The sequence below is a fragment of the Mixophyes fleayi genome, chromosome 10 (assembly GCF_038048845.1).
Source record: "Mixophyes fleayi isolate aMixFle1 chromosome 10, aMixFle1.hap1, whole genome shotgun sequence".
Lineage (NCBI taxonomy): Eukaryota > Metazoa > Chordata > Amphibia > Anura > Limnodynastidae > Mixophyes > Mixophyes fleayi.
Window position 1 is genome coordinate 102,001,509 of NC_134411.1, and position 15,630 is coordinate 102,017,138.

The 15,630-nt window shown below is 39.6% G+C and overlaps 1 protein-coding gene across 1 annotated transcript; it reads left to right on the forward strand.

Moving 5' to 3' along the window:
- Positions 1-982: 982 nt before the first annotated feature.
- Positions 983-15,259, forward strand: IRF8 (interferon regulatory factor 8). Its single transcript, XM_075189345.1, has 9 exons — positions 983-1,065; positions 4,523-4,696; positions 6,612-6,795; positions 7,374-7,438; positions 7,935-8,043; positions 8,615-8,668; positions 11,357-11,737; positions 14,149-14,264; positions 14,526-15,259. The coding sequence occupies exons 2-9, from the start codon at positions 4,523-4,525 to the stop codon at positions 14,697-14,699; spliced, it is 1,257 nt and encodes a 418-aa protein (XP_075045446.1). The 5' UTR covers positions 983-1,065; the 3' UTR covers positions 14,700-15,259.
- Positions 15,260-15,630: the final 371 nt, after the last annotated feature.

Consider the following 15,630-nt stretch of genomic DNA (forward strand, 5'->3'; position numbering starts at 1 on the left):
CAAGCTGTCATGTGATACTATAGGACACTCTATAATGTCCTGTATATTATAACAAGCTATCATGTGATACCATAGGACACTCTATAATGTCCTGTATATTATAACAAGCTGTCATGTGATACCATAGGACACTCTATAATGTCCTGTATATTATAACAAGCTGTCATGTGATACCATAGGACACTCTATAATGTCCTGTATATTATAACAAGCTGTCATGTGATACCATAGGGCACTCTATAATGTCCTGTATATTATAACAAGCTGTCATGTGATACCATAGGACACTCTGTAATGTCCTGTATATTATAACAAGCAGTCACGTGATACTATAGGACACTCTGTAATGTCCTGTATATTATAACAAGCAGTCGCGTGATACTATAGGGCACTCTATAATGTCCTGTATATTATAACAAGCTGTCATGTGATACCATAGGGCACTATATAATGTCCTGTATATTATAACAAGCTGTCATGTGATACCATAGGACACTCTGTAATGTCCTGTATATTATAACAAGCAGTCACGTGATACCATAGGACACTCTGTAATGTCCTGTATATTATAACAAGCAGTCACGTGATACTATAGGGCACTCTGTAATGTCCTGTATATTATAACAAGCAGTCACGTGATACTATAGGGCACTCTGTAATGTCCTGTATATTATAACAAGCTGTCCCTCTGTGATACCAGGAGATGTAGAACATTCAGATAATGATATTTAGACACTAGTTCCTGTAACACACATAAGGCTTCTGAGCACACTGCCTTTGCTGCCCACAGGTTTCCTCTCTGCTGGGCACAATGACTGCGGGTATTTGGGGTGATTTCTGGACTGTGGGAGGAAGAGGAGCAGCCTGGCCCTGAGGTCACGCAGCGTTTCTCGGAAAAACCTGCGCTTAAAAGAAGACTGCTGTGCTGTAACCCCGCCCACTCCCGGGTAACCCCGCCCAGATGACTGGGGTGTCGGGCAGTGGGCGGGCTCTGGGTGTATTACATGGGGTAAGCTGTCAGGAGCCTGCATTCAGCATACAGGACTGAGCACAGCGCTGGCAGAGGTAACTATACTGTATTGTATACATTGTATCAGCGGCTTGTTACATTGTATCAGCGACTTGTTACAATGTATCGGCGGCTTGTTACATTGTATCAGCGGCTTGTTACATTGTATCAGCGGCTTGTTACATTGTATCACTCTGACTTCTACTGATTATCTCATCACTCGTGGGAACTGGACGTCTCCATTCACCTTATTATTCCCTAACTAGGGCACAGACAGTCTCTAGCTCTGTAGCTGGTGTGGAACTACAAGTCCCAGCACGTCTGACGGATAGTTTAATGAAAGTTTCCCTTTTGCTGTATGCTTCCTGGAGGGTCTGCAGTTCTGTTATATCTGCTATTTCTAGTACAGTTGTACTAATCATGATGTCCCGAATTGTATCACGAACTTGACTTTATATAATTGTGTCTCTTTATGGTTTATTTGCTATTTCCATTCAATAGGGAGAAACAGAGAAAGATGATTTAGCTAAAAGAAGTGTCAGCAATTGAGGACCTCAGAGTATAATATTGTGTTAGTTACTGATAATGTTAGTGGATTGTTATATTATAAGATATAAGTGTGTACTGTACAATATGACATTGGAATTGATTTTATTTTTTGCTGTGATATTTGGACAGTTCAATCGGGATCCTTGATATATTTTCTGCAAATGTTAGTTTTTAATTCAATGCACCATAGAATAAACTGGATTTAAATATTTTTTTGGGGGGGGTCTTGAGAAACCTAATTAAGCTTCATTGGTCTGAGTAATTGGGCAGCATTAGAGGTTGGCACATACATATGCTATAAATATGTGGGTCCAGCATAGTAATATGTAATAATCTGATTGTGGTTTATGTACATAGCTGCTGACACTGCCAGTCCTTTATGTCCTCCAATCACCGTTCCCTGGAGGGTACATGAGCTGTATTCAGATGTCCAGGAATCAGAATCTGATGTATAATGTGTGAAGTTTCAGAGCATCTACTGGTCTTTATATGCTAAATAATTAGAAGGGCATGCTGACACTTGTGGTTCTACTGGACAGCCACACAATGCCTACCTCTGGTATAAAGAATGGTGGATCACATTGTCTAGCATTAGATGAACATGTCACACATAACCGCTCATTATACACAATTATGTGTCAGTGTGACAGTGTGTGGTCTCTCATGTAACTAGTTGTGGAATCATCATCATCATCATTATCAGCTATTTATATAGCTCCTTGGAATGAAGTTATATAGGTTTATAAAGAGCCACTAGTAGAGATATTATGTGACATCTCTGCAGATTTAACAGATGTTTTATTCACTAATTTGGGGAATGGGCGACAGCGTTCCCTTATCTGCACCCAGTGGGGGCTGACATTTGTTGGAAGCATTAATATTAATGGGAATGTAGACTATAAATTCACTAAGAGACACAGTGATATCACTAGATACTGGTGGAATTATAGGCTGCAATCTCCTTAATTTTAATACCACACAGAACATGTGATAGGTGCTCTTTTCTTATAGTCCTATGATTCATTTTAAATGTACTTGTAAATCATGAAAGGAGTTTCATGTATGGCCTTTTACAGGCTGTTTTGCATCTTTTTGCTGACTCTAATACTTTTTACTTGACTTCCTTCTACCAATGCGTTTTTACTGTCACCGGGCAGTGATGTTTGTTCTGTTACCCTTGGATATGACCCAGAGTTGCTCTGTGGAGACCGTAAATGCTGAGAGACAGCAAAGTTGTGTCACACCCCGGGGCTACGGAAATAAATCTATCTGCCTGATGATATAAATACCTTGCTTAGAAGCTCATAGGAAAGAGAAAAAGTCCCCCCCCCCCTCTCACACACACACACACACACTGCTCAATGTGTTTAGTAAAAATTGCAGGGGGGGGGTGTGCACAAAGTAATAATCAAATGTGTCTGATGGTGGGGAAACGTCTTTAGTCTTTTCTGAAAACTTTGTTATATTTGGTTAGAGCCATTGGAGTTATTGAATTGATTATTATGGTTGAGACTGAGCAGAGATGGGTCACCCCCATATGAGTCTCGGAGGTAAATTTAGCAAAATCGACAAATTTAAAATGACAAATTAATTGAAGGCAAAACCCATTTCCCCTGTATTTATAGTGTAAGTGGATCCTCTGAAGGGATCAGTATAAACATAGAATTTGATGGTGGAAAAGAACCTATGTCTATCTAGTCTTTTTTATGGGGGGGGGGGTGTAGGATGGGGATTTTTGGGCAGTGTTTTATTTTGGGGTGGAGCCCTTTTAAACTGCTCTGAATATGAAAATATGATTATTGTTTTCATACTTCTCTGGTTCCAAAGGTCATTTCCACCCTGACTTTAACATGAACTTTCCCTCGGAGTCATCTCATGTAGCACTGAGTGTAAGTTCAGCCAGAATACTGTATCTCTGCTAGATAGTGATACAACATATACATCTATACCTGGACTTATATTATATTCCTCATCAGATATGTATTCTTCACTTATTTATGAGGATACTTATTTGCATTTTAATTCTCTTCAATACATAGTAACTTACAGAGTCCGGACTATAAGAACTGATGTTGATACAGTATCCAGCAAATGCAATAAGAGAAATTGTTCTATACTGTTTGCCAATACTGAATGAGATATGAGAGACAAATCTTTAAAACCGAGGACTGTCCATTCAGAGGGGAAGTTGTATGAACCACATCACTATAAAATGACAGATCGTCAGACCCATGTGGTCAGGCCTTAAAATCCCCCATACACCCCCTTCAGAGTCATTGACTTTCCATAGCTCCCCTTTAATGGACCAGACATCACGACTCGAATTTCTGGGTTCTGCCCTTTGTTTATTTGTCAGACCCGGCTTCATGGAAATTTCCAAACTCTCTCGGGAGTCCAGGGGGCCACCCACTATTTTGGGCCTCTCCTGGACATTCTGGGAGAGCCCGCAAGCATAACTTCACTTTGGGTCTCAAATAAGGTAAAACAGTTGCAGGAAACCCGATCCCAATTATTCTGTTCGTTTTGGATTAATCAGGAATTTGACTTATGGATAAATAAGTATTATGGAACACATAAGAGACCCACTTATATGAGATCAATTAAAGAAGGTCAGATACATTAAGTTAATCTACACTAAAATGGATCCTGTGGTATTCACTAATATAAGATTAAAGTTTCCAGGACCATAATCTAAATTATGTCATATTGTGTTTACTTAGCTTCGATTTGCTTTCTGAATGAAATCACTTGACTATAATTATTTGAGTAGTTTTATAGTCCATGTAACAAGTATCTTTAGGTCTGACAGATTCCTGATACATTTATATATTTGTGGATGTCGTACAAACTGCTGAAGCTGATTTGTTGGCGTTTTAATGATACTGTATAATAATAATTAATAATAATTAGAATACACATACTAAACAAAATCCTAATGAGTAACGTCTTGGTCTCTTCTGGTAGATGTGTGACCGAAATAGCGGCAGACGCCTCCGACAATGGCTGATCGAGCAGATCGACAGCTCTCTGTACCCCGGTCTTGTGTGGGAAAATGATCAGAAAAGTCTCTTTCGTATTCCCTGGAAACACGCTGGGAAACAGGACTACAACCAGGCAGTGGACGCCTCTATATTTAAGGTAAATAAACGGGCTTGGAAGGTGGAATCCTGATCACATACCTGGAGCTGATCAGTGAATCTTAAAGTTCACAAACAACGGAGAAAATCTAATTTAATGGGCACTTGTGATAATAAATTGGGACCAGATACTTGAGATAGGCCGCAAAACCTGGATTTGTAAAATAAAATGGTATCTTGTAACTTTCACAAATATATGTGTAAATGTTTCAATAACAGGACATAGCAAAAGATGTCTCATTCTATGGGTCTGGTCCTCGAGGCTGAGTGTAGCGTCCTAGGATGTCTGGTGTCCTCTGATTGCAGCCTTGTCTCCGATATCTTCCAGTTTAATAAATTCTCAAAACATTTGCACATATATTTGTGAATGGATGTGTTTCAGGTTCTGTTTCAGGCCTTTGGTTGTGTACCAGAGGCATCACAGCTATTGGAATATCTCTAGAGATCTACAAACATTTCAGAATGAAATCATGTGTGAAAAAGGTTGTTCCTTTAATCATATAACTTTTTGTAAATACCAGCTAAACAAAAAAGTTATTTAACACTGACTGCAACAAATTTTAGTTAAAGTTTAACAGGCAACTATTGCAAATCTGAACAGCGAACACACTTCCCAGTTCGGTCATTACTTCATAACCCCAAAGGGAGAAAAAGATGTTAATGACACCGATTTATAAACACTTTTGCTGCTGGATATCTGGTCTTATAATTCTCACCAGGTAGTTGGTGGTGAATTGTTTATTAAGTCGTACACCAGCAACTGCCTAGTCCAGGAACTAAACACAGGCCTGTCGGACCTTTCTAACATGGATTTTCCATTTGAGACATTATATATAATCAAATGTAAATCTGTATTACTTTAGCTTAAAAATATTCTTAGTTTCTTTTGACGAATAATTTTTAGCCCCTTACAAATGAAAGTGTTCGGTCATTATTGTGTTGTATAGTTATGTATCTGGACTCTGGTATGTAACCTAGGTTATCAGAATCCAAACTGCACGCAAACCATTGTTTAATGTATTGATGAATTGAGTAATTGATATTCTGTCCTGTTACCTGCAGGACCATTGAGGCTGTTGTCACATCAACCGAAAAACAAACCATTTCCTTCCTAAGTTAAAGAACCACTAAAGTTACAATAGTTTTCTTGTCATAAACAAAAGGCTACAAATCATCCACAAATATATAGTTCCAAATAAGAACATATTTTTTTAAAAAACTGTATTTACGTTTGCTGAATGGCTGAACACGCGCTATTATTCTCTGGTATCAGCCTTATTTTTCTGAAGTGTTCTTCAGTGGATTTACATACAGGAACTTGGCTGTACGTAGGAATATATTTCCCCCCACGACAACTCCTCTATCTTCTGTCTCCTGAAACTGTTACTTAGATATTGTATTTGTAGCTCTTGTATGTCAGTATTTTACGTTTATTGAGAATGGGAGGCAGGAGCTGGTGGTGTTTGCATACTGCGCTCGTCTGATGGATGGTGTTAGCAAGGAGGAAACTTAGTTACTTCCCTTTTGCAGGGTAAATAAACATTACATTCAAATAGTCTGTGCTGGGTTAGTATTACTGCGTGGGTGATATTTGTACTCTGATATGATTATAATTAATGTATTGACACCTCTGACATTTATTTAAAAAAAAATTCTGCTAAATTGCAAAGTACAGGAGGTTTAAATGCAAAGAACTGTATTGTTGCACGTTTGTGTCACTATAGAATGTTGTACACAATGACACAATGACACAAAGATATATCTACCGCAGTGAAGGTTTACTGTGACTTCTATTTGTGAGAGGAATTGAGGGGTCTGTCCCGGGGGTACTTGCAGTATCCACCTACAGCGCCCGGTTATCCTTATGTACATCACCTAAAGCCCCCCCCCTTATGTCTCGCTCTCTGTCTTTGTAGGCCTGGGCGCTGTTTAAAGGGAAATTCAAAGAAGGTGACCGAGCGGAGCCGGCGACGTGGAAGACGCGACTACGCTGCGCCTTAAACAAAAGTCCTGACTTTGAGGAGGCGACGGAGAGATCCCAGCTGGATATATCGGAACCGTACAAGGTGTACCGGATCGTCCCAGAAGAAGAGCAGAAGAGTAAGTAGAGGGACTGTGGTAGTGTTATCGCTGTCTAGACACAGATGATAAATACCCCCTAAATTAAGAAGTAGGCCCCCACTCTCTCATACCCTCTAGACAACTACCCACTTCCACTATAATAAATGCACGGTACAGACCATGGGGTAGATGTATTAAAACTTCTTAAAAGTAAATGTGGAAGTGTTGCGCATAGCGACCAATCGGATTCCAGCTATCAGTTACCTAGTGCTCTCCAGGAAATGACAGCCAGAATCTGATTGGTTGCTATGGGCAACACCTCCACTTTTCCTTTTTAGAAGTTGTACTCAATCTGCCCCCAAAGTAGCAAAACAAGGACACTGAAATATGTATAAAATAAATGTAATTATTCCTATTCTGCTCCAGCCATGTGTCCAGTGAGCCTATAAGATGTATATAAGGACTGCTCTGTATATAGCGATTGACGTCAGTTGCTTTATATGTATTGTAGCCTATAAACGCTGCAGCATATAATATATAATCATATAATATACTAGCAGCAATCAAATACTGGTTTCATTTTCGTTGTAATTAATTTGCTGTTTCGGTTTCTGAAGTCAAGATGGGGGCCAGCTGTCTGAACGAGCTCACAGAGATGGACTGCAGTTCCTCAGAGATGGAGGTGAGCAGGACGGGGTTTTAAATATGAAACAAAATTAATAGCAAATTTTGCAAACGGTTAGGGATGATATTGACGTTGATCAATAAAGTTTGTTATAGTGAAAGTAAAAAAAAAAAGACAATTTGGTTTTAATCCCCATTCTGTATACGTCTTAATCTGGAGTTAATCAACATATTATTGCGAGTCCTCACAATCACCCCTACAAATTGCTGCCGCGACTTTGGCGCTGTTTCTGTATAGCTGCCGCTCTGTGATATTTTCTATTGTTCTTCTGCTTTTCACCAATCACAGCCCCCGGGGACTCCCCTCCAATGCAAGGACACGATGCAGATTAGATGTAACCCACAACAGGCCAATCGGATATTTGTTTCTCCAGACTGATTGTATTGCTTTAGGGGCATTAAGCAGCTCTGGGCGGTTTGCATCATGTTATAAAACAATCCCGTAGGTGTAAATAATTTTGTGACACTCATTTCTCTGCGTTCTCTCATTTCAGCCATCTGCCGATGATTATTTGGCTATAATTAAGCGCAGTCCGTCCCCAGTGAAGGACACGTGTCAGAAACCTCCTCTGCAAGACTGGTGGATCTATCCTCCCAATACAGGTGACTGCGCCCGAGTAAAACCCGCTCGCCGGCGATTCCCGGGGAGTGTCGCTGTAAAATGTCGCGGTCACTCAGCCCTTACCCCAAATGTTTCACTGCTGTTAGTACCACTTGTGGTCCACTTCCTGACGGCTGGGGGTTTCCATACGCCTATCTGAACCCCTCATGTGATGGGGAATGTAGATGAGTTCTCTGTACAGCGCTGCGGAATTAATGGCGCTATATAAATAGATGAGGATGATGATGATGCTACATATAACAGATCTCACACCTGCCCCAACTACAAGACAGATTTAACTGTTGTATCTTCATTAGCTCAGGAGTTCTGATGCTTTAACACTGTAATAATGCAATAGATGGATTATGGAAATCAAACTACGAGTTTGGAAAAGTGAAGGTGTTGCCTATAGCAACCAATCAGATTCTAGTTATCATTTATTTAATAGAGTCTACAAAATGACAGCTAGAATCTGATTGGTTGCTAGAGGCAACGTCGCCACTTTTTCAAACCCGCCGTTTAGTAAATATACCCCATTGAATTCTGGAACTGATTGTTTGTTTCCCTCCCCAGGAGCGCACGTAATGGACGGGTATACCATGTACATGAATGAGCCGGTTTCTCACGGTAAGACCATAAAAAAAATACTGTTCCCCAATTACTTCTCTGTCCCCAGTTATTTTATATGACTCTGGGTTTCAGACACTAATCTTCTATGTTAGTAGTGCGCTGTCCTGACGCTAATTACCAGCAGAGCTGACTCTCACTTTGCGGACAGACAAAACATGAATGATCTCATCTTGCTGATTAGTATAACTGTATATAATGTAGAAACCCAAAGACTGTGCGGCATTAAAATAACTGAGATGATAATATTCCAAACAAAAGCGTTCGGGCTAGATTTACTAAGCTGCGGGTTTGAAAAAGTGGGGATGTTGCCTATAGCAACCAATCAGATTCTAGCTTTCATTTAGTTAGCACTTTCTACAAAATGACAGCTAGAATCTGATTGGTTGCTATAGGCAACATCCCCACTTTTTCAGACCCGCAGCTTAGTAAATCTAGCCCTTAGGCTTTGATCAAATTAATATTTTACTTTAAAAAATGTTTAAATCATACGGAAAAAAAACCCATTTCCAGAGGGTTTAGGGCTTCACAAATAGGCACCTGTAACATTACTGTGTGTGCGTAGATGTCAATTTATCGCTGTCCTTGTGTTCTGGTCTGAACGCGCCCTGTCAATATCCTGACAATGACTTAAGTAAGGAATTTGCTAAAGGAATGTAAAATCTCTTATCGGCATTTATAACATAACTTTTCTGGTAAGTCCGGCTGTCAGGTGATAAGAAAGTGAAAGTTATAATATTACAGCGTATTACTGGAAGCTGTGTGAACATTGATATGAGAAACAGCCAAGGACACACGTAGCATAAACATGTAGAAGGACAATACGTTTTATAGCGCTACAGGCAGAGGTGAAGGCACAATATCAGGGTCAGAGGTGTCTCCGCTAAGTGCGGATTAGAGTTACGAACTGAAGTGGAGATTTCATTTTGCAGGATGGGATTATTATGTAAATAAGGCAGCGGAGGTCAGAGAAGATGGATTTAGGGAGGCAATCCCCAGTTTATGGGTAGAAATACAGTCGCAAAATTCTCTGGCTGGTGAAATGTGCTGGAGACCCAACCTCATCCATAAACTTATAAAACGACGCATTTCGCAACTTCCAGCAGTTTCTAAGAAGTGGTTATAAAGCAGAACAAAGCTGCACTTTGAAGACAACATTTTTACTGTTCCCATCATGTGAATTTTCCGGATACATCCGTAAATGTATTAATTTACGTGGCGTTTGCAGGGACGGAATAGCACGTGCACATTAAAATGCGATAGGCGAGCATGCAGGATCATTTGCGCAAATAAAGCGATTCTGTGGATCCGTAGTTTTTTGCAGTTCAATTATTAACCTTACTGCATTTAATTTATGTTACTTTCGGACCACTGTTCCTAATCTAACTTTCCTCCTACATAATAGGGTCCAGGAACCCCCCTAATTGCTGAATAACAAACAAATGTATTGCAGGCTACTTGTGGCTCTAGAGCTCTATGGTGACCTGTGGTCAGATGTAGCTGAGGGCCACAACAATATATCCTTCCCCCCTATTTAGTATATTTGGGGGGGAGGGGAGTTGAAATAAGAATGTTTTATCCAAAAGTGGACAACCCATTTAATGATTAAAAATAACTTTAGAATAAAGTTTGTTTTTGTGGATGAAAATTTGTACAGAAACATTTATTTTTACTGGTTTATTTTCATTGTAAAATTTCCCAATGCAGTAAAACTGCAGCTGTGATCTCTGTTGCTTTTCTACCTCGCTCTAAGTGTTGCTGCCACTGGGTTGTAAAGCAACAGGTAACTGTATTATCACTAATTATCAGATAAAATGGGCAAACATAGAGATGTGATCACTATATCGAATCACAGATTTTGTCCACCCGCGAGGGGAAACTCCAGACTATTGTTGTTCACACTTTATTCATAATACTGCCCCCTTGAACAAGTCAGTATGGAATGCCCCCTTACTTGCCCCGTTGCCAGTGACTCATTCTGAGGAAACACCTGTGAAGGAAGAAACGGTCCCTGAAGTCACTGATCGCTGGAGCGCGGCGGGAGGAAAGTATCACAGCGCGAGGGGAAAACACAGCAGAGTGTTCTAACGTCTGTACAATCTTAGAGAGACTCTCTGTATTAAACAAATGCAGTCTAGTGTCTGAGACACACTGTGTTCAAATGTTATGTCTTTAGATAGACAAGAATGTATTCAGTGGTTTTCCATCATGTTTACTCAACTAGGAGCGATGTGGTAGACATTTTGTATTGCATCGATCGGTCTAGGAAAATGTGTGGCATCTACCAATCATGCTAATGAATACAAATATAGAGAGAAATAATGATTTTTTGTGTAGAATAAACTTTTTGTGAACGCTCAGAATAGAAATTTATACATAGTGTATCTAACGTTATAGAGGCCATAAAAGGAAAAATATTTTGCGCTCTACTACTTGTTCTACAGAGGTCACAGTCGGTATGTGCAAGTTCAGCCCTTGAATCCTGGCTGTCATAACCACAAATGTCATCCAATAGGTTCTAGAATTTGTTTTTTAATTCCTCTCAGTACTGTACAAACAGCTACAGTGACAAGTTGAACTTTGTTGCACTTTCTGTTACAAAGTTGTGCCAGATCATTGCGTAAACAACCTGTATGTTTTGTTATATATATAAATACTTACTGGGATATCTCTACTCTATGTCTGCAGTATTCTCTCAGATGATCATTCAGTTTTATTACGGCGGGAAAGCAGTCAGCCAAGTCACTACGTCGCGGTTGGAAGGATGCCGCCTGTCTGTAAACCAGCCCATAGGAGAGAAGAATTATGGGACAGAGAGTTTAGAGAACATCCGCTTCCCCTCAGCCGACTACATCACTAGCGAGCGGCAGCGGCAGATCACCAAGAAGCTGTTTGGCCACCTGGAGAGAGGGGTCCTCTTGTACAGTAACAGACAGGGGATTTTTATCAAGAGGTTGTGCCAAGGAAGAATTTTCTGGAGCGGGAACTGCATGCAATATAAAGACCGATCCGTCAAGCTGGAGAGGGACGAGGTCGTCAAGATATTCGATACCAACCAATATTTAAGAGGTGGGCAGCTGGATTCATGGTGAATTAAATGCCTATTGTGATTTGATTTTTTTTCCCTTTAATGACTACCCCTCTCTGTACTATAATGCTGACTCTCGCTTTGGTTATTTTTAGTCGGTTGTATAGTTTTGCTCACAAGCTTTCAATCTACAGGAACATAGGAGGTTGATACTTGAGGATATTATGTATTGGTCAAACCAGATTGCAATGGGAAAAAGTGCATTGTGGGGTTTTATGTTCCTGTTTGCCAGGAATGAGAGTCTGTGGATTAAAGGGTGGTCTGAGTATAGAAGGAGAGTAAATGTAAGTATTGCATGAGCTGAATGGAAGGCGGTAATGGTGTAGATTACCCTAGGGGGGTTTATGAGGGTGGTTCGGGAATTTGATAAACTATGTAGTCAATTTGGAATCTTTGCTATCTCCATGACACTGGAATCTCGTAAATTTTATATATATATATATATATATATATATATATATATTGTTGTTTAGACATAAGCAAATATCTCTCTTTTATTTTACAATCTTAGTGGCCTGTAACAATCCTTGGGTCAGAGTACTGATATGCTGAATAGCACCTAGAGGTTAAATATTTAACAGAGGGAACTGTAATACCCGGGGAACTTGCAGATAGCAGATACTTTACTGGAAGTGCTGCTGTTATCTGATCTTTATGTGTTACCGGTAGTACATATAATTGAAGGATAAACGTGACACAGGTTTTGCTGGGTATTGGGGCAAAGGTGAGTCAGTATCTAGGATACAAGGACTCTGGGCGTACGGGTAACTATGGGCATGTCAGTTTGTAACGGGAATATTGAACAGGGATGATTGTACATATATATACCTTAATAGCAGCTGCAATGACGTCTGTAACTAAAACACACAGACTAATAATAGCAGAGAGGATATTCTGATTGTATTGTTCACACACACACACACATATATATATATATATATATATATATATATATATATATATATATATATATATATATATATATACATAGTTATATGTAAGGGCACAGTAGTTTGGTCACTGTACATATGTTTAAATAAAATTAGTTACATGAAAATTTTGGGAACACTGTAATCGGGTGCTAGTTTGGGACCAGATGATGATAATTGTTTCATCTTCCCTCTCTAGCTTTAAGGATGCACAAATATTAATATGTTGCAACTGGATATAACACAAATTTGCAGACACATCTTCACTCGTACGTAAAAGAGGCGTCTTTTCAACTCACCCCTAAATCAGGTTGTGTCATTACACAGCTCTTAAATGTCTCTTTTTGACCTTTTCAAGTGATACAAATATCAAAACTGTAATCTGTAAATGTATTTTCCACATATCCGCTACAAGTGTATAGTTAGTATCTGTTATGTGTAAAAACATTTTGCACAACAATTCTCAACTCTTCCTATTTTTATTAAATTGGATCTGCAAAGAAATCTGTAGTAATATTATCACTAATTGAAGTAGACGGCAGATTAGTCAGATCTAGCTGTTTGGCATACGGGGCTGTGTGGTCAGTATTGATTAGTGATAACTGATAGTGTGACTGACAGCGGCCAACTCCCAACTTGCTCAATAATAATCCCATTGATTGTGATCAGGAATTATTGGGTATGGGGTTTGTGTTGGGTCCACACAGCCTGCAGTATGGGATCAGTTGCGTGTAATCACTGACGGTACCTCTGTGACCTGGGGGTAAATGTATCAAGCTGAGAGTTTTCCGGCGGGTTTGAAAAACCAATCAGATTCTAGCTATCATTTATTTAGTACATTCTACAAAATGACAGCTAGAATCTGATTGGTTGCTATAGGCAACATCTCTATTTTTCAAACCCACTGGGAAAACGCTCAGCTTGATACATTTACCCCCTGATGTCTATTTCCTAGATATCACATAAATGAATGGAGCAAGTAATAAGTAATATTATATAGTGATGTGTGGCTCACCCTATAGGCACACAATTGAACTGCATACGTTCCAAATTAATAACACTTATAGAAACATTAACTTTAAATTGTATTGCTGTAAAATTAAAAGTGTGTGCAAATGTATGCCTGCTACAGAGAAACATCCCCCAGCACACTGCAGTGAACCAGGAAAAAAAACAGAGATTCTACTTGTACACAAAATGCAGAAATCTCGGCTACACACATTTGCAAATGTCTGATAATCCACCCGGCCCGTCATTATACTAATTGTATGCACGGTGTAAGGGTCACACATAGGAGTATAAGGCAGCATGAAACTGGGCGTGGCTTCTCCGAATAACTGTACCCTCGACCGTTACAGATTTTGGGACTTTGCCGTAACATAACTACACTCTCCTCAGTCACTGTTGTTACAAGAAGGAGCCTTTAGCAGACATTGATTGTATCTTCCTTTTGTCCTTTTCAGAATTCCAGCATTGTTACTCCAACCAGCAGAGACTCCCGGACAGTAAAGTCACCTTATGCTTCGGAGAGGAGTTTCCTGACGCCACACCCGTGCATCTAAAACTGATCATTGTGCAGGTGAGAGGACGACAGGTGACCTCACTAGGTACAGATAAGACCCAATATCCCTCGCATGTCATGGGGACGGAATCCCACCCACCGCGCAGGCGGGGCCTGATGCTCATACTAGGTCATAGAGGTCACAGCGCCTTCTAAGCAACAATGCGCAGCGACAAGTTTAGGGAGTGAAAAAAAATAAAATAAAAAAAAAAACCTCAGCAGGAAAGTGTTTTGACATCTGGTCTCAGACTCTTCTGTCTCCTCTCTGCTCTTTTGTAGATTGAACAGCTCGGCTTGAAACAACTAATAGACAATTCGGTAAAGAATTACAACACGGCAAGTCTGCATCTGCTGCCTGAACCCCATCTGGATCCAGTCCAACGTCACCTACCGGACCCCTGTACAACACATCCGAGATCTTTCTACAGAGAGACGCAGCAGATCACCGTCTGATCCCCCTCCCTGAGACCTCGCTATAGACGACCACTTGTAAATTGCAGAAATAAATGTTTATTTTTATAGTTTGTTTATAATGATACTTTGTATAGTGGGATTTGGAGGCAAATGGGCATTTTTATTACATTTATTACAAGAAATAACTTGTGTGGCTTCTCATTCAGGTCTTCTCATATCTCCTTCTTGCAGAATTCGCTGTCAGATCTGTAAATGTTTAAAAAATGCCCCTTTATGAAATGTATAATAGACTTCTCTGTATGTAATATATATTTGGTAAGACCCCATCTAAATTTTGGTATATATTTTATTATTTACTAATAATTACATTTAACAGACTGTAGTGCCCCTTATATCTGTCTGGTTTTTTAAATTACCGCATTCCTCTAAGTGAAATCAGATGGGGCCCCTGACATGTCCGCCCCCTTCCCACGGAATACACTGTGTCCGCCCATATTGGATTCAGGTTTGTACATTAAAGCAGACGATTTGTTCATCATTTAAACTTCTATCTTCCGGGAACCTATTTAGTGTCATATTAAAAGATCACTAAACTTATACTATGTTTCTTTTATAAAGATCTATTAACACCATTCACAAATCTATAGTTAAAACTTCATAGAACTGGAGATGAGTTACTGTGCATCTGTACACAAGTTATTGCTCTCTGTTATCAAACATTTTTTGGGGGAGGGCCATCCGATATCAGTCAGGGTGAACGATGGTAAATGTGGTCTAGCAAAACACATACAAATTAGACTAAGAGCACAGAAGTAAATAATGTAGGGTTCAGATAGGATCTAGCCGTGAAAAAAATAATTTAAAACTAATTTAAAGGGTTTTTCACATTCAAACCATTTTACTTTATTGGCCTGTATGCGCCCTCCTGCGACATGTACAGAATACATTGATTTATCTTTCTAATTTCTGT